We start from the raw sequence: 21,180 nt of genomic DNA on the forward strand, positions 1-21,180 counted from the left end.
GCTTATTCTATATTATTTGGTGGCGTTTTAATCAAGACATTTACTTTAAGGATGATTGTATTCTGTTTTTGTGTGCTAGAGAGCATTTAGATGTACTGAACCACTGGGTGGCGTTGTAGTCTAAATTTACCCATCCTTTCAACAGTTTCTTCTTGGCGTTTGGGCTAAAGAATTGAATGCCAGAGAAGATTATGTGAAACGCAGTGTGCAGGGTAAACTGAACAGTGCGACCCAGAAACAGACCGAGTCCTACCTCAGACCACTTTTCAGAAAGCTACGGAAAAGGGTGAGGTTTCTTGGAAAATACTTTTTTTAACTGACTTTAAAAATACAGTATAAATTTAGAATAAATGCAGTCTGTTTTTTCACTATACATCTATACATAGTAGCTTCCAAAATTTCTTATTATTTTTTTCAGAATCTTCCTGCTGATATTAAAGAATCAATAACGGATATTATTAAATTCATGTTGCAGAGAGAATACGTGAAGGTACATTCCTATGCTGTTCTTTGAAATTGTTAAGAGTATATCTAGGTTATGTACATAATATAATGTTCATTTGGGATAGGAGGATTTTACATAGTAGATTTAAGAATAAATGTGAGATGAGTTAGTAGTAAAAAGCGTTTTATTTTCTATTGTATTTGCCAGCTTTACTGTTAGGTATTGAATAACAAAACTGACTAAGAAAATACAGACCTCATCTGTATGCTCTTGGTCATTTTTAAAATAGGCCTAAAGGTTCTTCGGAGCATGAACTGTATATAGGCAGTGTTCATTTTATGAATGGGATTGAATTTCAAAGTTTTGTAAATGGCTGATTATGTCTTGGAACAAATTTTCCCATAAAAACAACGTTGTATAGATGAGTTTCCCAGGATGGTTATAAAAGCCCCTTTAATCTGTAATATAGCTGAACTGTTGCACTGATGGTACAGTGGAATTTAACCACTCTTTGTAATTGTTTCTATGGGGAAATGGTTCAAGCAAGGCTTCCAGGACTCATCTCTCCCATTTCAGTGCTGCAGACCCGTGCAGGGGAAGTCTCTCCTCCCTCGCCCCAATGTCTATACTCCTGAATGGGCTCTGGGAGGTGGCGGTGAGGGAAAGGGTGCTGGTGTCCAGGGCTCCCTGAGGTAGAGTTTAGAATGGGGTGAGAGGAGGACTGTCAGTTGGTACAGGGGAACAAGAAGGGAAGGGCCCAATGCACCAGTAGTGGCAATGAAGAAAGGACAGAGTTTGAGGGAGGCTTCTTGTGGCCGTGCCTCCCAAGACACTAGGAGTAGAGCATTTCAGTGCAGCATCCCCAGTGCCAGTGCCAGAGTGGTAGGGAACTCGGAATGACATTGCTTATCCAGTGCTGTATCTGCATACTGACGTAACAAGGGACTGCTGGCATTCCTGAGTGACTCGATGGTTTACTTGATTAGAGCCTTAGGCTAAAGAGGTTCCTGCAGTGATTTTACTCCTTTTAAGAGCCAGCCAGTTTTCTCAAAGAAAATATTTTTTGCCTTACAGTTATAAATGTGCTTCTTAGTTTCTGTCAGTTGCATGATTCTTACTCAGGATGGTTGCGTTGGCATGGATGGATAAGGCCGCCATCACTGCAGGAAGAATGCACATCACTCCCTGCTAGAATGGATGCCTTTCCTCTTACTGCTTTTTCTTGTGATCACATATCAGAACTAAGTGCAAGTGCAAGCTTATTTTGTGTAAACTACAAAAAGAACCAAGAAGCTTTAATAACCTGTTTAGACAGTTTCTTTGGAATTTGGGGGAAACTAAATATTGGAATTTTTATCAGTTAAGATCCAATGTTAAAATTTATATACATGAAAATTAGTGATAAAAATGTACATATGCCCTTTTTAAATTAAGCTTTATAAAATCCGTTGAGCAGAGCAAGTTCAAATTTATCTTTAGAGTAGAAAATGATCTTCCAGCTACCGTATCTGTAGTATCTGATTTAAAAAAAATTGACTCTCCCTATCAATCTCATAGGTGTCTGATTTTTTTAAATTAAAATCTCCTTGAGGCCTGGCTTTATAAGCTTCTCTTAACCCTTGAGGTCTTTTAGAATTTATTTGCTTTATGTTTTTCTTGTTCTTCCTCACAGCTAGCCAGGCTTGGTTAGGAAAAAAAGCCATTTGTCTTCATTGGTTTCTGTCTTCATTTTCTGTGGCTTTTCTTTAAAGGTTCTTGGCAGGTAGGAGGCTGGGTGGGGGGCAAAGTGAAGCGATCTCATCCTTCAGCTATTCCACTGGAGGGCCAGTGTTTCCTCTCTGTTTACACATCTGTTAAAGACCCTGTGTGGTCGTTTGCACATATTGAGCCCCCACTGCCTTCAGAGAGCCACGATGCTGTGTAGGGAGTGGATATTGTTTAGGGCTGGACGATGAAAAACTACTTAGCCCCTGTCTTCTGCATGACCCCCTCTGGAGAAGACTGGGTCTAAAGGAGACCAAAACTAGAATTTTCATCAGTGCATTGAAGTGCCTACTTGGTAATTCCAGATCTGCAACGTATTAATTTCCAGCACACAAAGGCTGCAGAGGAATGTTTGCCTTTTTTTTACTCACAACCTAGCTTTGGTGTCTGTTTTTCCATGGACATTGGTGGTCCTGGGCAGGGCAGTCTGTTACCCTGTATTTTAATGTGTTTTGTTTGAATAACAGTAATGGTAATACTTTTGATATGCCTAAAAGGTGGATGCAAATGACATCATAAAGGGCTGTGAAATACTTTCAATAAGAATTTGAGCCAGTACAACATTTTCGCCTTTCTGATTTCTTCTTACACTTTCCTTTCAGGCAAATGATGCTTACCTTCAGATGGCCATTGGAAATGCGCCTTGGCCCATTGGTGTCACTATGGTTGGTATCCATGCCCGAACTGGCAGAGAAAAGATTTTTTCCAAGCATGTTGCACACGTTTTAAATGACGAAACTCAGCGGAAATATATTCAGGTAAGCAGTTTGGAGGGCCGGCAATTGCCCTGGGAGTGAATATTCTCCAATTCCGAAAACTCTAAGTCTGGAAAGCAGGCAGAGAATTACAGCAAATAGAACATAGAGTGATAGGGTGGAAGTCCCCTCTTGATAAGCAGTGACACTGAAGCCACCTTCACTGAATAAAAACCTTTCAACTTTCATATATGTTGGAAGACAGGGTGAAGTATTGTGCTTTAATTACCTTAGCGCTGAAATAAAATGATTGCAGTTTGCTTTTTTTTTTTTAAGACATGTATTAGCAAGTAAAAGTTGAGCTCATCAGAGAAATGTGGGAGTTTAGTGAAGAGCAACAAACTTATTTTACAATAAATCCTGCTTTGTTACTTTCAAGGTAAATCTAACATCTACTGGGTTCAAAATGTATGGAGAGTAAAGACTTGGCTTTAATGTAGGTAGCATATAACAACACTTCTTTAGTCATGTGAATAGGTCTAAAGTGCTGATGGTTTGTTTTCTTCAAGTTATACATGCTTCACATAAACTTGTTTGTACTGTTGTTGGGCTAAACTCTTCTCCTTAGTGGGAAGAAAATCAACTATAATGTAGTGTTTGCCAAATTGTCATAAATCCCAGATTGTGTCTGTAAAATGACTTGCTGGATGATAGTTCTAAAACTTGACAGTGATACTCCGGAAGTTTACTTAAAATTTGAAGTTCACTTAAAATGCATGAAGTGCTTTCAGATTTTGTGCCAGAGAACAGTCATTACCATATTCATGAATTATCTTTTTGTTTTTATTTCACTTCCAAGTGCTGAATGTTAATTTGTGTCATGCTTTATACCTTAGTCACATGTAATAGCTTTTTAAAATGTGATTTCAATTGGACTCCCTCATGTGAACTGTATACTTTACAGAGTTCAAATATACTTCTGGAAATTCAAACACATTTCCACTTTTTAATAACCACCAGTGAGTGTATTAAAGGCAGAAGCTTTTAGCTGAAAAAAAAAAAAAGTTGCTTAGCTTTAACAATAGAAAACAGGTTCCAAAGATTAAATTTGCTAATTGTGTTCATCTATACTGTGACCAAAGGTATAGTGTATAAAAGTTCATATGATTAAATCAATTGTCTGAAAGACAACATTTCTTATAAACAGTGATGTGATTTTCACCTCCCTGAGGAGTGATTTTTTTTTTTAAGTATACCTAGCATTTATTCAAGAATTCTGGTTTATTTTGGAAGCTATGTAATGACCTGTCCTTACTCCATTGTTCTTCCTTTTTAACTGTTCTCTTCCCATTAAAAAAAATTCTTCTTTTGCCCACTAGGTGATTAGAGAAAATTGGTGAGCATACTGTATCTGAAATTTAGCTAGGTGTTTGATGTAGACCCGGTGGTATTCTTGTGGATAGGGCAAATCAGGCTGGACTCATAGCTAACTGAGAGAGGGAAGCTATGGAGCATTAAATAATGGACTCATGTCTCCTAGGGTAGATGCTAGAGATGTATGTCAGGGGTCTTAGGGACCTCAGTGCTGTCCTGTTGAACCTTTTTTTTTTTTTTAATAAAAAATACTTTATTGCTAAAAAAATGATAACAATTATCCAGTCATACTCTTTGTGTCGGTAGAGGGTCTTGCCTTGATGTTGATGGCTGCTGACTGATCAGGATTGTGGTTGCTGAACACTGGAGTGGCTTTGGCAATTTCTGAAAAAAAGACAGCAATAAAGTTTGCTGCATCAATTGACTCTTTCTTTTACAAAAGATTTCTCTGTAGCATGTGATGTTGTTTGATAGCATTTTAATCACTGCAAAACTTCTTTCAAAATTGGAGTCAGTTCTCTCAAATCCTGCCAGTGCCTTATCAACTAAATGTATGTAATATTCTAAATCCTTTGTTGTCATCTCAACAATATTCATAGAATCTTCACCAGCAGTATATTCCATCTTAAGAGAAACCTTTTAATGACTGACTTGGATGACTATACCGAAGGATGGGTTTATCAGGTTTGCAGACAGCAAGAAACTAGAAGGGATGGAGTGTATGTTAAGGTAAAAAAGAAACTGCTATTCTAGAAGTTCTTGACAGACTAGAGAGAAGGGCAGAGTCTAAAAATACAATATTTAGGAAGGAAGGATTACCACAAGAAAATTGGATCCATATACCCATTTGCTTAAGCTTATAGTTTGGGCAGTGGATATAAAAAAGAATTAGAGGCTGAACATGGTGGCTTACACCTGTAATCCCAACACTTCGAGAGGCTGTGGCGGGAAGATTGCCTGAGGCCAGGAGTTTAAGACTGGCCTGGGCAACACAGCGAGACCCCATTTCTACAAAAAATAAAAACTAGCCAGGCATGGTTGTGTGTGCCTGTAGTCCTAGTTACTCGAGAGGTTGAGGCAGGAGGAACTCTTTAGCCTGGGAGTTCAAGGTTGCAGTGATTTGTGATTGCATCACTGCACTTCAGACAGAGCAAGACCCTGTCAAAAAAAAAAAAAAAGAATTTAGTGGACCAAATTTAGTGTAATAAAATTGGTAGTATGATATGGCCACCTAATAACTTAGTGTAGGTTCTCCAGGGCAAGAACATAGTTCAGTGTTGTACCCCTAGAATCTAGAACAATATCTGACTCATGATGGGTGCTTAATAAATATTTGCTAATTGAATGAATTCATGATAGAGCAGGAGAGGTGATAATAATTGCTCTTTTTCTAGTCCTCGAGAAAGGAGACTCTTGGTGAGAATCTGGGCAAGAGTTCTAGATCAGCGGTCCCTGATGTCTTTGGCACCAGGAACTGGTTTCATGGAAGACAATTTTTCCACAGATCGGGGAGGTCAGAGGGATGGTTTCAGGATGAAACTGTTCCACCTCAGATCATCAGGTGTTAGTAAGGAGCATGCAACCTCGATCCCTCACATGTGCTGTTCACAATAGGGTTTGCGCTCCTGTGAGAATCTAATGCCACACGGATCTGACAGGAGGCAGAGCTCAGGTGCTAATTCTCTTGCCCTCTGCTCACCTCTGCTGTGTGGCCCATTTCCTGACCGGCCACGGACTAGTGCTGGCCTATGGCCCAGGGATTGGGGACTTCCTGCTATAGAAAATGGCAGGACTTTTTGATGGAAGAGGATTAAACTTGTTTTATACAATTGGACAGATTTTTAGTCAGTGTAAGACAAAGCTTTTTCAGAAAACGTTTTTATTTTGAAATAATTATAGACTCACAAGAAGTTACAAAAAATAGAAGCTTTTTAATAGGCAGAATTGTCCCAAGGTGGGAGATGGCGGAAGACACCCACTTCTTGATGTCTGGAGGCATAAAACATTGCCCTTTTTGGCCCTTCTGACCAGATTCCTCTCATTCTTTTCTGCCATTTTCCCTAGAGGCCATTGCTTAAACCTCAAGTTTTAACTCATGCGCCCAAGAGTCACTAAGATAACGAGTGAGCTGAGCGTTAAACCTCTGGCCTCTGTCTGTCTGCCACTTTCCTACTCCTTATGTAGGTGCAACTAGAAGCTGCATTTCATTTTCCTCTCACCTGTGCTGTAAGAGAAATGAACAATGCAGAAGCGATACTAAGTGTCAGTGATGCTTGGCCTCTCTGTTGATGAATTCACTTGAGCTCATTGTTACCTTGTAGGAATGTGGTTCCAATGTTGCTGGATCTTCCATTTATTTTTTTAATGAGAAGGAAAATCTTGGTTTTTGAAAAAAAAGTATTCTCCTATTTTTAAATGTTGGCATCAAATAAAAAAATTAACATTGTGTAAGGCTAAACAGAATGCCAGTTTGTGATCTGTGACTTAAACCCACAGTTTAACTCAAGCAGAAGAATGTGGCCACCCTATGTTAGAGTTTTGTAAAATTCTTAGTTATAGTTTACTGAGTAATTTACTAAGCTGTCTAAAGAATGTTCCTCTTGTTACTTTGGTATCTGGATGAGATTAATTTGAATTCTCCTAAAAAAAAGACAATTTATTATGTGAAGTTTAAGTTAAGGGTTGGCAACATTTTTCTTAAAGGATCAGATAGTAAATATCTTGGGCTTTGTACTTCTTGCCATCTCTAGCTACTCACCCATGCAGCTAAGGCACAAAAGCAGCCAGTGGCTGTGTTCCAGTAAAACCATGTAGAAAAGAGGCAAGTGGGCTGAGAACCACAGTTTGCTGCCCCATAGTAAATGTATGAACAAACCCAAAACCTTTTTTACACTAAGATATTGGCTGAGGAGGTAATTATGCAGATCATTTAATAATTATTTGTTTTTAAATTGCAGTATAAAATGCCTCAACAAACATTGTAGTGCTTGAAGTCTGCTACCTTAGTGGTATAGCCCAATGATTCTTGATACATGTCATGTATATCAAGCTATAAAACAAGATCTGGAGTTAGAACACTTCCAGCAGGTTCCTTCATGCCTGTTCCCAGCCTGAATCCTCCTCCTCCTATCAGAAGTAACCATTATTCTAATGTGTACCATTATTGGTTAGTTTTGCCTGTTCTTGAGCATCATGTAAAGGGAAACTTATAATGTGTGAGATAATTTTTTTTTATTTAGAAATACTGGCGAAAAATATGTTTTACGAAATATGATAGAAAATAATTCAAGGGGCTGTTTCACTGGAACATAGATTTCATCTTTTGGTTTTATGCAAACCTCCGTAGAACTTAAACAATGAAAGTTATTTGAAGTGTTCTGTTTCTCACAAAAATTAAATATACCACAAGGAGGGTTCTGTCCGAGCAGATGAAAGGAAAGTTCTATAGCTTACTAGCTTGCTTCATGTCCAGGGTTAGGTAGAAATTGGTGGTAGTAGCTTTAAGGTCTTTGTTCATTCTTCCAAGTAGAGATGTAACCACTGGCCCAGACTTTAGGTAAAGCTTCTTTTACATAGATTATAGGAAGCTCTGGATTATTTAGAAACTTTATAATTCAGTCATCCTCAGATAGCTCTTGAAAAAGTTCACATCTTGGGCATTCTTTATTGGTCAAAAATAAGGGAAGGAAGGTAGACAGGAGAAAAAGATGATGTGAAATGCATGTCAAAGGGCTGTTGCCCTACCAGAGCTACTGTTATCCTTCCTCACTGTGTTCCCTCCAAATGTGACTTTACCAGTGACACTGATAGGCACCCTTGCCCTGTGGCTTCTGACTGGAGCAGGCGATGAGAGGGACTGGAAAGCGTTTTGTAGGTTGGAGAAGAATGAGTTTAGGGTATTGATTTTCCCGACTTGCTCCCTGGAGGGGCCCCTAGGTGACTGCATCCCTCTGCCCGAGGCTGTCACTTCTCTCGGGTGACTGTCTCCATACAGCTACCCTCCCTAGGTTCCAGTGGCCACTTTCCTCCTTTGCCTTCAGAATTCGGGCTAGCCACAGCTTCCCAGGATTGCCAGCGCTAGGATGCTCTACTGTGTCTTGTTGGTCCTAAGTCCAGCCCCCTCCTTTGTAACATTGTCGAAACTACTGCCATCACATTATCCAGTTCGACTGCTGGCATCCTCCTCAATATGTATAGATGAATTGATCTATGCACTGTGTTACAGATTCCTTTGGAGGTTAGAAGATTAAGGAATAATAATCTTCTAATAATTTCCGTTAAGCTTTTGCTATTACAAAAGGTAAATATCCTATAATATTATTCTCTGGCAAGTTGTTTTCAGTAAGCTTATTTATAAGTTTCCTAGTGAAGACATCATCCCAATATTTTATGTCAATTATTTCAATCCATGTTTCAGGTTTTGGCATATTTCGTCTATACTAGCATTTGCCAAATTTATCTGTCCATGGAACATTTGTGAGTTATTAATGTGTTCACGTATTACCAAAACTGGTATAACAGAAACATTCATGACTGCAGTAAGTGATCACAGCTTGATCTGTATGTTGCACACACAGTATCATAGCTGTTGGTAAATGCGCCCATGCCTCAGTGCTCTAATGTATGTCACACACTTGTGGGTTGAGTGGCTTCATGCCACAGCCTGGCATTCTGGGCTATGGTAAGCTGTTTTCTAAAGGCAAGTTGTTGCATGATGACAGCTGTCTACCCCCTTAATCTTCCTGGCATATTAAAAGAGTACATTTTTAGAGAAAAATACTGCTAGTATTTATGTTTTACATGGTAATACCTTTTAATGTCATAGAACATTAGCGTGTTTTGGAAACAGATTTGGGGGAATGCTGATCTAAACTGGGCCATGCTGCTTTCTAGCTGGTAGCTTAGTTGATGGTGAAGAGGCATTTTACTGTAGGGTATTACGTCTTACATTTCTCAACCACATGGCTGGAAAAAAAGCCAGACCAGTCTCTATTGTGAAAGCCTGGTACTCACATAAATGAAATCTTCCCTCAAATTAGTCATTTGGAGTACATTTTTACTTAATTTTTGAGTTGTTGTTTGTAATTTGGTGTAACTTTCTGTGAAATAAACCCTTGCACTGGAAACTTGTTCTCGTATAGAAAACAAAAATACAGAGAAGTAAAAAGAGCAGCAGAGTCTGTTTCTTACCATAAACTATGCAGGCAGTTTGAGTTAGTCCGGAGCTATCTGTTTTCTTTAGTTTTTTGATAAGTCCTCCAGATACTGAAGTTTTTGTATGTTTAATACTTACAGTGGGCTTCGTATTAGAACCAGCATGCAGTTGCCCATATCTGCTGTCATCCCAAGTGGCTGAACCCAGATCAGTAATTTAAAAGTCTAGAATGGGTTGTTTGGATGAATTCAATTTTAACAATATATTTGTGTGAAAAGAGTTCCCACAGGCCGGGCACGGTGGCTCACGCCTGTAATCCCAGCACTTTGGGAGGCCGAGGCGGGCAGATCACGAGGTCAGGAGATCGAGACCATCTGGCTAACATGGTGAAACCCCGTCTCTACTAAAAAAAATACAAAAAATTAGCTGGGCGTGGTGGCAGGTGCTGTAGTCCCAGCTACTCGGGAGGCTGAGGCAGGAGAATGGCATGAACCCTGGAGGCGGAGGTTGCAGTGAGCCGAGATTGCGCCACTGCACTCCAGCCTGGGTGACAGTGTGAGACTCCGTCTCAGAAAAAAGAAAAAAGTTCCCATAGACAGTGTTTGAAGTATTGGCCTTTTAATGCATGACTACAAATGTTAGTTGAAATGATAGAAATGTACTTACTAAGTACACATTTTTTGAACATCACATTTCAGGTCAAATGAGCATTCCTATAGTATGAAGTTAGGATTCGTTAACTTAAGTGTTGCATATTAATGCATTACTATATTAGAACTTTTGCAGTTTATGACAGAATTTTAAATAGCTGGGTGGAGAATGTCACTCATCTTGTTTTTTTATTCTTCGTGTTCTTAGGATGTACCACTAAATGGATCTGTGCTTTCCTCTTTAAGGCTTTGTCTCATAGTGTAGACTAGCAAAAGGTACAGAAATAATTGATTTAACAAAATGTCTTTATACTTAAATATAAAGATTACTTATAAACAAAATATCTTCCTCAAGTTCTAATGACATATTAAAGAGGCAAATCAAGGTAAAGAATTGTGATTGTAGTTTGGTTTGGTTTGGTTTAAATAGTTTTTGTTTTCTGCAATAATAAAAAAATTGCTAATCTTTTTAGTGGATGCAGGTTGGTTGTTTTAATGGTTTATTGATTTCTCTGGATATAAAGAACTTTCATTATCCAGGATATATCCTATATCATGCTATGATACACCAAATTATATCTGTATCTGATATTTGTATATCATATCTGGAACATTCTGTATTACTTCCATTTAGACTTAACATTTGTGACATACATAACATAAAATTTACCATCTTAATCATTTTTATGTGTACAGTTCACCAATTAGACATTTATTTATTTATTTCAGACAGGGTCTCATTCCGTTGCCCAGGCTGGAATGCAGTGGCATGATCTTGGCTCACTGCAACTTCCACCCCCCCAGATTCAAACACTTATCATGCCTCAGCCTCCTGAGTAGCTGGGTGTGTGCCACCATGCCTGGCTAATTTTTTTGTATTTTCGTAGTGACAGGGTATGCCATGTTGGCCAGGCTGGTCTCGAACTCCTGACCTCAGGTGATCTGCCTGCCTTGGCCTCCCAGAGTGCTGGGATTACAGGCGTGAGCCACCGCACCTGGCCTCACCAATTAGACTTTTAAATGCAGAACATTTTCCTATAAACACATTGATATTTGAAAAATGAATATAGCTAAATATTGTATGGGAGGCAGTCATTACGGAACCAATCAGTTCCCACTGTAGAAACTAGAAAACCTGGGGACATGGGGGATATTAGGTACTTCTCAAAGGCCAGGCCGTGGGAGAAGGCTGAAAAGAAGGAGTGGTTGAGAATTAGGATAAGTAGTCCAGAGGTTGCCTGCCCAAGTGGGGCTCCCCGCCCTCCTCCCACTCTAGCAGAAAATTGGGTTGCTTTTGGATGGATATGTACTGCTCAGGAAGGGTAAGATATCATACTGAAAACAGGAAAATTAAGTGGAATATACAATATTGACAAATGAGACCTTTAGTTCCTGGATTCCTCTGATGCTGGCAGCCAGGCTTTCACCCCTCAGTTAGTAAGTTGGAGGATTCTGCTCTGTGAAACTGACCCAAGAGAAAGCGTCTGAGTTACTAACACTTAAGTGTTCCTTCAGTGAAAAAACCAGCTTGCTGCCCTGTCATCTGAAAATGCTGTCCTATGGGCAAGTCCCACCCATTCAGGGAGTTTTTCCATTCAGCTCTGTACTGCGTTACTCATCAGCATGAATGTTCACCTAAGATTCATCAGACATTTGGAGAAAGTCTCCAACATGAAAACAGAGACCAAAACACACACACAGAAAAAAAGACCTTCAGAGAAACAGAATTATAGTATAGAGAACAGAAAAAAATTCCAATGAGAATGATAATTAATATCCTTAGAGGCCAAGCGTGGTGGCTTATGTCTGTAATCCCACCACTTTAGGAGGCTGAGGTGGGAGGGGTGCTTGAGACCAGGAGTTCTAGACCAGCCTGGGCAAAACAGATCCCTTCTCTACAAAAAATAAAAAATTTAGCTGGACGTGGTGGTGCATGCCTATTCAGGAGGCTGAGGTAGGAGGATTGCTGGAGCCCAGGAGTTTGAGGCTGCAGTGAGCTAGGATCGTGCCACTGCACTCCAGCCTGGGTGACAGAGTGAGACCGGTCTGAAAACAAAACAAACAAAAAAATTCTTAGGTAACATTGTAGCCATGAAATAAGAACATTAGGCTACAAAAAAGTTTGAGAATCAAAATGAACTCTTAAAAATTAGCAAAAATTTAAATCAGCAAAAATTTAATAATTACATTAGTGGGTTAGAAGATAAAGTTGAAATATGAAAAGCAGGAAAGGTAAGAAAATGAGAGTCAATCTATAATGTTTATAGCCATTACAACAGAAAAGGGAAGATAGGAAATAAAGAATTAATGCAAGAAAACGTCCCAGACCTGAAGGACATGAGTTTGTAGAATGAAAAGAATTCACTTAACACAGAGCAAATGAATAGGAAGAGTTCACATCAAGGCACAAAAGAATGCAGTGTTGGAAGGCCAAGGCTAAAGAGAAGATTTCAAAGACTTCAGAGAAAAGGTCACTTACAAATGTGCAGGAATCAAAATACTGTCATACTTCTCACTGATAGCACTGGAAGGTGGAAGACAGTAGAGCAGTGCCTTTGCAATAGCTAGGGAAATAACGTCCAACTCGGAACTCTCTTCCTTTCTGAACTATCAAGTGAAAGGCAAACATAGGCTAATGACATCTCCCATGCACACATTCTCTGTAGTCATTATCGCCATAGCTCACACTTACGTAGTGCTTACTGTGCTTCCCTTCGGTATTTTACAGCCACAGTATGAGATGGACACTCACATTTCCCTGTTTTGTAAGTGGGGAAGAGGCATAGAGAAGTGAGTTCTCAAGGTCACATGGCTAGTCAGTGGTAGAAGTGGAATTGGAATGTGGGCAGTCTTGACTCTACCTGAGGATGTCCTCCACCCAAACAAGATCCAAGAGCTGAGATCCAGCACAGAGCAAGGCGAGAGGAATCCCCAGGCTAGAGCTGCAGGGACGTCATGCTCCAGGGATGTCAGGCTCCAGGATGGTAGCAGTACAAGTGGGTCCAGGTTAGAGTAGATGGATGAAGGACTCCAGGAAGAAATGGAAGAGCTTATATTCCCTGGCGTGTCTGATCAAATCCTGAGTGATGTTTGGGCAGGTGAGGGTAGTCTCATGTTGGAGAATGGATTAGAAAAACAAAAAGAGGAAAAAAACTTATGAGAGGTCATCATCATAATATGTTAATGTGGGTTTGCTTTCAACGATATTTGTGTAGCCTTTATAAGGAAAACGCTGAATATTGATTTCACTAAAAATATGGTTTGGGGAGGATGGGGGAGAAAGTGCTTTTTAGGTGTGTGCGTGCATATGTGGGGCCAGTGGACAGTGGTGTAAGAGTGAGATATCCTCTGCTTCATAGTAGGAAGTCAGGAGATATCACTAGTATCTGGTAGAAAAACCAAGCACTGTTAGTATAGTATTTAGAAATGTGGCAATAAATGCCAGAGGAAACACTTAAAACATTTGAAAAGGGTTGCCTCTGGAGAGCTGGAATTAGGATTTGGAAAGAGTGAGGTAGAGGACTGCTATTATTTGATACAAGAATTGTGTGATTTTTTTTTCCCCCCTCAAACAATGTACACACAAATCCCGGAATTATCCTTGGCTTTTTTCTTCCTGTCACAACCCATATCCTATCCATGTCAAAGCTTGATGGTTCTATATTCAAAGTATGTCTGGAGCCCGATCCCTTCTCACCACCTTCCTTGCTGCCACTGGGTCCAGCCACCACCTCTCATCTGGATTATTCCATTGTCTTCTCTCTGGTCCCTGAGCTTCTCTTATTGCTCCTCTCCAGTTTCTTAGCAGCATTCCCCAGACTGATCCAGTTCACATACAGTCAGATTGCATTGCTCTGTTGTTCAGAGCCCTGCAGGGGCTTCCTAGTTCACAGAGTCCAAGCCAGAGTCCTTCAGGTTGCCCCACATGTCCACATACCCCACTTGTCTGCTTTATTTTCTCCAAAGCAGTTAGCATCGTTGAACATTTTTTTTTTATGAATTTATTTTGTTTCTTGCCTGTCTTCCCTTATCACAATTCAATCTCAGGAGGGTGGGATTTTTTCTGGCTTCTTCGCTACTGTATTTCCAGAGCCTAGAACAGTACGTACAGTTGGCACTGAATAAACATTTGTTAGATAAGGGTATTGCCTTTATATAAATAAAAAGGCAATTAAAAATACCACAAGTTTTTAAGCCATTTGCCATAAGCTAAGCTAAGCAGCTCATTGTTTTACTGGCTTAAGCATCCATAAGCAGTTTGAAACTGAAATCCTGAGGGGTCTAATTGAAAAGATTTGTTTCCATCTGGAAAATAACCATATGCTGTCCTGAGATTACACACCTATCTCTGCCATGCACTCTCAAACCTTTTTACAAAAATTTATCATACTGCTCTGTGGTAACTACTTATGACTAAAACGATTGAGTTTCACAACCCTTGGCAGCTAAGATTTCAGGGAGAACACTAGTATATGTTTTTAAATCATAGAATCTGCTTAGTGAGTATAAATAGGCATCACACACATCTTCTGTAAGGAGCACACACCTAAGATTCCAATTCTTCTTACATGGGGAAAACCACCTCCAAGGCAAACCATCAGTTTGCCTTCCACTTGCTCATAACAATTCTTGCCATGCTCTGCTGCTGAGTGAAGCTGTTTGTATTTCATCAGGGTGTTCTCTTGCCTGACTTTGCCCCTCTTCTCACCTATTCCTTCAGGAACCTTAAGATGCCAAATTAGTGCTATCACCTATATTTCCATGGCTACCTATCAAAGTTCTGCATACACATGATTAGAATTCGCAGCAGGAGAAGCTGGACTATGTGATGGAATGGTCTTTATCCAGAAGCAAATACCTGATTACACAGGGAACAACAACAACAAAAAGGAGCCAAGTGAATTACGTGTGCAAAAGCCCTTCTTGTGAATCAGTTGAAAGATAACCTCCCTCCACACCCCTAATTCCTAAATCTCATAATATGGGCAATCCTTGAATCCACCAAGGACTTTAAATACTTCACAGTCCTGTTTCTCTGATGTGGAATCTGTTAGATTATGGCTCCATTCATAGAAGTATGTCACTTGTCCCTTAACATCCTCAGGGATTGGTTCCAGGACGCTGCAGATACCAAAATCTGGATGCTCAAGTCCCTGATAGAAAATGACATAGTATTTGCATATAATCTATGCACATCCTCCTGTATACTTTAAATCATCTCTAGATTACTTACAATACCCAACACAATGTAAATGCTATTTAAATAGTTATTATATGATATTTATTTGTATTATTTTTTATTCTTTTTTTGTTGCTGTTTTTTTCCGAATATTTTTTAGCTAGGGTTGGTTGAATCCATGGACACATAACCCATGGATACTGACTGTGATTAATATTTGTGTTGTCTGCTTACTATGGGACCAACGAGATTTTGCAGGGATTTTTGTGTTGTTTGTTTGTTTTGGTGATTTTATTGAGCTTAACAAGTGTTAAGTTACATAGATTTCAGTAGGACCTTTGGCAAAGTCTTTCCTTGTAAACAAGGAAATGTGTGTGTTAATGAATTGCACAGTGAATAGGATTCATTGCTCGTTACAGACTCTTCCCAAGATCGTTTTGGAGAGAGCTCGATCGTGGTGTGTCTCAGGTCTCTGCCCTTGCCCTGGCCTGTTTGCGCAGGGTATTGAGTATTTGGGTAATGACTTAGAGGACGTGTTTACTGAGTGGTGGATGAGAAAGCTAAGAAGAATAACTAAAGCTAAATGTCGACCAAGGATTCTAAAAGATCACAGACTGAAGCATGAGTTGAAAGAGACAGGATGAAATTGAATAGTGATAGTTGTTTTCATCAGCTTAAAAAATCTGACTGTAAAGTTACACACTGGAGAACTGGTCAAACTGCTGTAGAGACAAAAGGCACTTGAATTTTGTGAGATCAGTGGGAATTAGGTGTGTGTGTTGTAGTTGTCTAAAAACAGCCAAGGGTCTTGGTTACAGTTGCCAAGATACAGAACAAAAGTAGTGCAGTCACTGCTGCTAGTGAATTCTGCAAGAATGGCCAGGTCACACTTAGAATGTTGTACTCAGTTTTTACTGACATATTAAAGTGGTTTTATTGTGTAATATTTGGTACATACAAAAGAATACATGTAAAACACAAGTTTTAAAGTAAGTAATAAAATGAATGTCTAAAACCCTCACTACCAGTTTAAGAACTAGAACATTCTGAAAACCATTGAAACGATATTTTCCTTCCATACTCCAGAAGTAACCATTACCTTGCACTTAAGTTTGTCATTTCCTTTCTTTTTGAAAAACAATTCTACCATGTTATGTGTGCATTTCTAAGCAATACGTTTTTTACTTGTTTTTGAATTTTATGAAAAGGGTGTCACTGAAGGTAGTAACACTTCATGCTACTTGCTTTTTACTTTCGACATTGCTTCTAAGATTCATGTACATCAGCCTTTCCCAACCAGAGCCCCTCATCTTGACCACAGAACACAGAAAATAATTTGAGTGTATTTTCTCAGTCCTCCAAACGTGATACATAAATAGTCTCCTAAATTTTAGATGCATAAGGGAGAAGTTATCTCATTACATACAATGGATGCCTTAGGCTGGGCAGTTAGAGCTTAATTCTCTATTGGAACCTGGTTGAGACGGGCCGAATTGTTACATGTAGCTAGAGTTAATTCATTTTTACTGCTGTAAGATATCCCATTTATGAGCACGCTAAAGTTTTTTTCATATGTCCTCCTATGGATGGAAATTTGGGTTGTTTCCAGTTTTTTGGTTTTGTTATTGTGAACAGTTCTGTGATGAACATTCTTGTGTGGATCTGCAGGTGCACAGGAAAAATTTCTCTAGGCATACATCTGAGTGAATTTGCTTGGGTCTGCTGCATTTTATGGGGACATTGACAAACTGATACGAGTTCAGAGGAAGGCAGTTAAGAATAATTTAACCATGTCATAACCAACCTTTGTTTTCCTTATTTTCTTAGGGATTGAAGAGGTTAATGACCATTTGCCAGAAACACTTTCCTACAGACCCATCCAAATGTGTGGAGTACAATGCACTGTGAGATCTGTGTATGGTGTGTTAATAACAATAAGAAACTTATGGAAGCAGGCTGTGGACTTCTGGAATTACCAACAGGAATGAGGAAAGAAGAAAACTGGAGTTTCCAATCTCTTGAGTTCTACCTGATGTAACTCTTGATTGGTTTTAAGAACTGTGTTGGCCTTCATTTCATATCTGACTGCAAGCTGATTTTTCTTTCTTGCTTTCATTTTAATTAGTCCAAAATTAAGTTTTAAAGATTTTTCCTCACAATTTAAATCCGTAGACAACAGAAGGGGGTTTAAAATGACCTTTTTTTCAGTTGACCCGAAAGTTGTGGTTAGATGATTAAAAAGAAACATTTGAGGATGGACTTAATTATTTCAGTAAAATATTATAATTTGCCTATTGTCTTTTATGTAATATTTATATAAAATATTTTTATATATTTCAAAAACATGGGACCATTGAATGAAACTTTATAGTCCTTAAACGTTGCTGAATTTTTGCTGTCTTGCAATAGAATTTGAATGTAAATATTATTACTGGTATAACTCAAATGTTATTTTTCTTGCATTTCAAAGCTTGCTTTTATCTTCCAAGAAGTGTAAATTTTAGTATTTGTCATCTCTCAGGACAGATACAATTAACAGGAAATAGAAGTTTGAAGAAACAGAGATGGCACATCATAGCAAACTAAGTTCAAAACAGAATAACCCCAGTGCATCAAGGTTAAGGTGGGACAGTGGTTTGTGATGCCAGGAAGAGTGGGGAAATTGTGATGATGCTGGTAGACCTGGGCAGACTGTGTTCCCAGCCACACCCGCCAACAGAGGAGGAAGGTGCTGGTACTGATGTCCCCACCCAAGAGTCTGTCCTGGCCTTGGTTTTCCACAGTGAGGGCTCGTTCTAATGTTGCACAATGTCATACTCAGATATCACTGTGACCTGTTACTGTGCTTTAGAACCTGAGAGGCCTCTCTTCACGTGGCAGCATGTGTGAGTCGATGCTCCCGGAGCAGGTGGAGTGGTGGCGCTGGATAGCGGTAAGAGCGGGGACTCCAAAGGCAGAACTTCCAGCTTCACATCTCAGCTCGGCACCTGCTCGCTGTATGACTTTAGCAAGCAACTGGATCTTTCTAAGCCTCAGCTTCGTTGTCTTAAGTGGTAGTTGGTAATAATAGTCCATGCTTCGTAGCATCACTTTTGTGTTCAGGCAGAATGCTGAGCACACTGGCAAATAATAAGAGCTCATAAATATTAGTTGTGTCACTGTTGTCATTAGAGGGAAGCCAGAGTCCCTTTCAGGAGCCCTGTGTTTAGGGGCAGTGTGTCCTCACAAAACAATAACAGTAATAATGATGGTGTTAGCAGCAACAGCAGTAATCATGGAAACGTTGATTAAGCATTTACTATATCTGAACCCTGCGGCTGTTCCTGCTTTCAGCCAGTTCTGCATTGAGAAGGGCCGGGGATGTGGTGGAAGCTAGATGCCACCAAGTAGGGGGGTGTAGATTCACAGTGGTCTATTCTGGTCCCTCTAGGGAAGGTTCAAAAGCCAGTTTTGGCCACTTGTGCTCTTCTGCTGTGCCTAGACAGGATCGTTTCTGATGGTTATGTGCATGGTGGTGGCTGAGGTCCACTGTCTGGAATTGAATTGGGGTTCCCTGCCTCCCACTCCCTCATTTGGAAACCTTTTCTTGTTATTAAATCAGTTCAAGGGGGCCAGGCGCGGTGGCTCACGCCTGGAATCCCAGCACTTTGGGAGGCCGAGGCGGGCAGATCACGAGGTCAGGAGATAGAGACCATTCTGGCTAACGCGGTGAAACGCTGTCTCTACTAAAAATACAAAAAATTAGCCGGGCATGGTGGCAGGTGCCTGTAGTCCCAGCTACTCAGGAGGCTGAGGCAGGAGAATGGCGTGAACCCGGGAGGCAGAGCTTGCAGTGAGCCGAGATCATGCCACTGCACTCCAGCCTGGGCAACAGAATGAGACTCTGTCCCCTCCCCCCCACAAAAAAAAATCAGTTAGAGCTTAGTGTAACTTACCAGCGCAAGTGAGAGACAGACTTTCGTAAGATATGACAGCAATCTAGATTTTTTATATAGGACCTATTTATAAATATTGTTGAATGAGTACTCCCCGAGTTACTTTTTCTGTATTCACCATCTGTATTCACTCACACAGTAGAGTAGTTCATTAATTTCTTGTTGTCTTCTGTTTTGCAGTTAGTTAATGTCCAATATAAAGAAACTGTCATGTGACACCAGTACCTCCTAAATTGGTCAGTGTGGTAGACGGTTTAGAGAAAAAAGGAACCTGTTCCACAGGGCTGTGACCATTTTGGGCTGCCATGGAGGGAAGCACATTCAAAGATGTAGATCCCCTCAGAGAAGTTTTCCATTTTCCTGAAATTAAAGATCTTCAAATGACTGCAAATAACATGAGGATATGTAGAAAAGTGCCCTTCCCCAATTTCCAAATCGTGAAAATTTGGCTCAGCAGATACATATTTCTGTTTGTAGTTGTTTGTAAAACAGTGAAGACATACCATTTAAAATCAATCACAGTCCTTAGATAAATTCCTCCCATTCTTCCTCCCCAGACTCCTATCCATTAAGAGTTGTGTCTCTGAATTCAAATTTCATAAAACACTGAGTTCCCTTCAGAAGTAAATAGTGCATTACCTAGGAGTGTCATTGCCAACTGCAAAGACAGAGCAGTATTTTTCAGTGTTGCAGCATAGAGCCTGCAGCAATCTGGAGGTTGTGGCTGTGATTTCAGTCTTTGGGGGACAATTAGGAAAGTAAAGCTGAGGCCAAAGATAATTGACACATGGAAAGAGACAGAGGACAGTCCGGATCTCGTAGGAGGAAGGGAGCGGTCCTGAGAGACCAGAGCTAGGCAGGCAGCTGTTGCTAAGAATGGAACTTAGTGATCTGCTGTGGGCCCAGAGCGCTCAGTGAGAACTCAGAGGACTAGGAAACAGGCTTGATAGCAGTATGACTTTTAATGCTAAGCTCTACCTTCTGGTGATTTCCTGACCTACTCCAGCACTTCAGAGCACTCTAGGGTTTGATCTCAGTAAATAACTTGGAAATGCAACCATCTTTTTGTTGGAAAGAAAGTAATAATGTATCCGGAAAGAAAGCAGGTTGGAAAACACCAGTGTTTCCAAATCTTTGATAGATTTGAGTTTGGGGATTCATATCATTGGCTGCTTTTCAGCCACATGTGCTCACCTTTGTACCCCCCCAACCCTGCCCCATCCCATGAAGTTAATGCTTCACACAGAAGGATGGTAGAACGAACGAAGTGGGGCAGTTTCAATGAAAGGGAGCATTAGGCTGAGCTTGGCCTCTTTCCTTTGTCTGCATATCTGGTAGAACACAACTTAATGGATTGTGCCTCCTCCTTCCCCCAGTATACTCCCATGAAGCCCCTAAAGAATAAGTTTATCCCATAGCAATCTATGGTATGGTGTCATATTGGGAGTCTTGAGCCGAAAAGCACTTTCTCACGGTATATTGATGTAAGAGCTTCCAGCTGTCCAGAGCGCAAGAGCCAGCGCCAGTCCCCAGAGGGTTGCTATGGGAACACTGTTATGGCAACTGGTTTTCATCACAGACTCTGCAGTTCCATTGGCTGAACTATAACCACACGCTGGTCCTTTAATGGTTAACAGTAACCTTAAAATCATTTGAAATTTAAAAATAATTTCTGGTGGTGTGGAATAGCTAGGGAGGGCAGTGTGGCCAGCCACGCAGCTGTGGTGTGAGCTGACCCCATTCAGAATATTGGAAACATGCTCATTTAAAAAAAGAATGTATTTTTACGTTGATCAGAACAATTTATCATGAAAGCATTGATTATTTATTTTTCCCCCATTGTAAACTTTATACAACTTGCTTAAATGAATCCTTGTGTTGCCACTGCTGGTCACTCTCACTAGGCCACTTCCTTCTGTTGAGTCTCTTCTTCCCTCTCTGTAAGCACCAACTTCCTCAACTTTTTCTCACAGTGTTCAAGCT

The 21,180-nt window shown here is 40.1% G+C and overlaps 1 protein-coding gene across 1 annotated transcript in view; it reads left to right on the forward strand.

The window, feature by feature from the left end:
* Positions 1–17,697, forward strand: part of PRPF18 (pre-mRNA processing factor 18) — a 44,616-nt gene extending 26,919 nt beyond the window's left edge. The window contains 4 exon segments of the mRNA NM_001131478.2: positions 146–286; positions 419–490; positions 2,812–2,967; positions 17,090–17,697. Coding sequence (NP_001124950.1) covers positions 146–286; positions 419–490; positions 2,812–2,967; positions 17,090–17,170 — 450 coding nt within the window. The 3' untranslated portion in view covers positions 17,171–17,697.
* Positions 17,698–21,180: the final 3,483 nt, after the last annotated feature.

The sequence above is a fragment of the Pongo abelii genome, chromosome 8 (genome assembly GCF_028885655.2).
Source record: "Pongo abelii isolate AG06213 chromosome 8, NHGRI_mPonAbe1-v2.0_pri, whole genome shotgun sequence".
In the NCBI taxonomy this organism is placed as follows: domain Eukaryota; kingdom Metazoa; phylum Chordata; class Mammalia; order Primates; family Hominidae; genus Pongo; species Pongo abelii.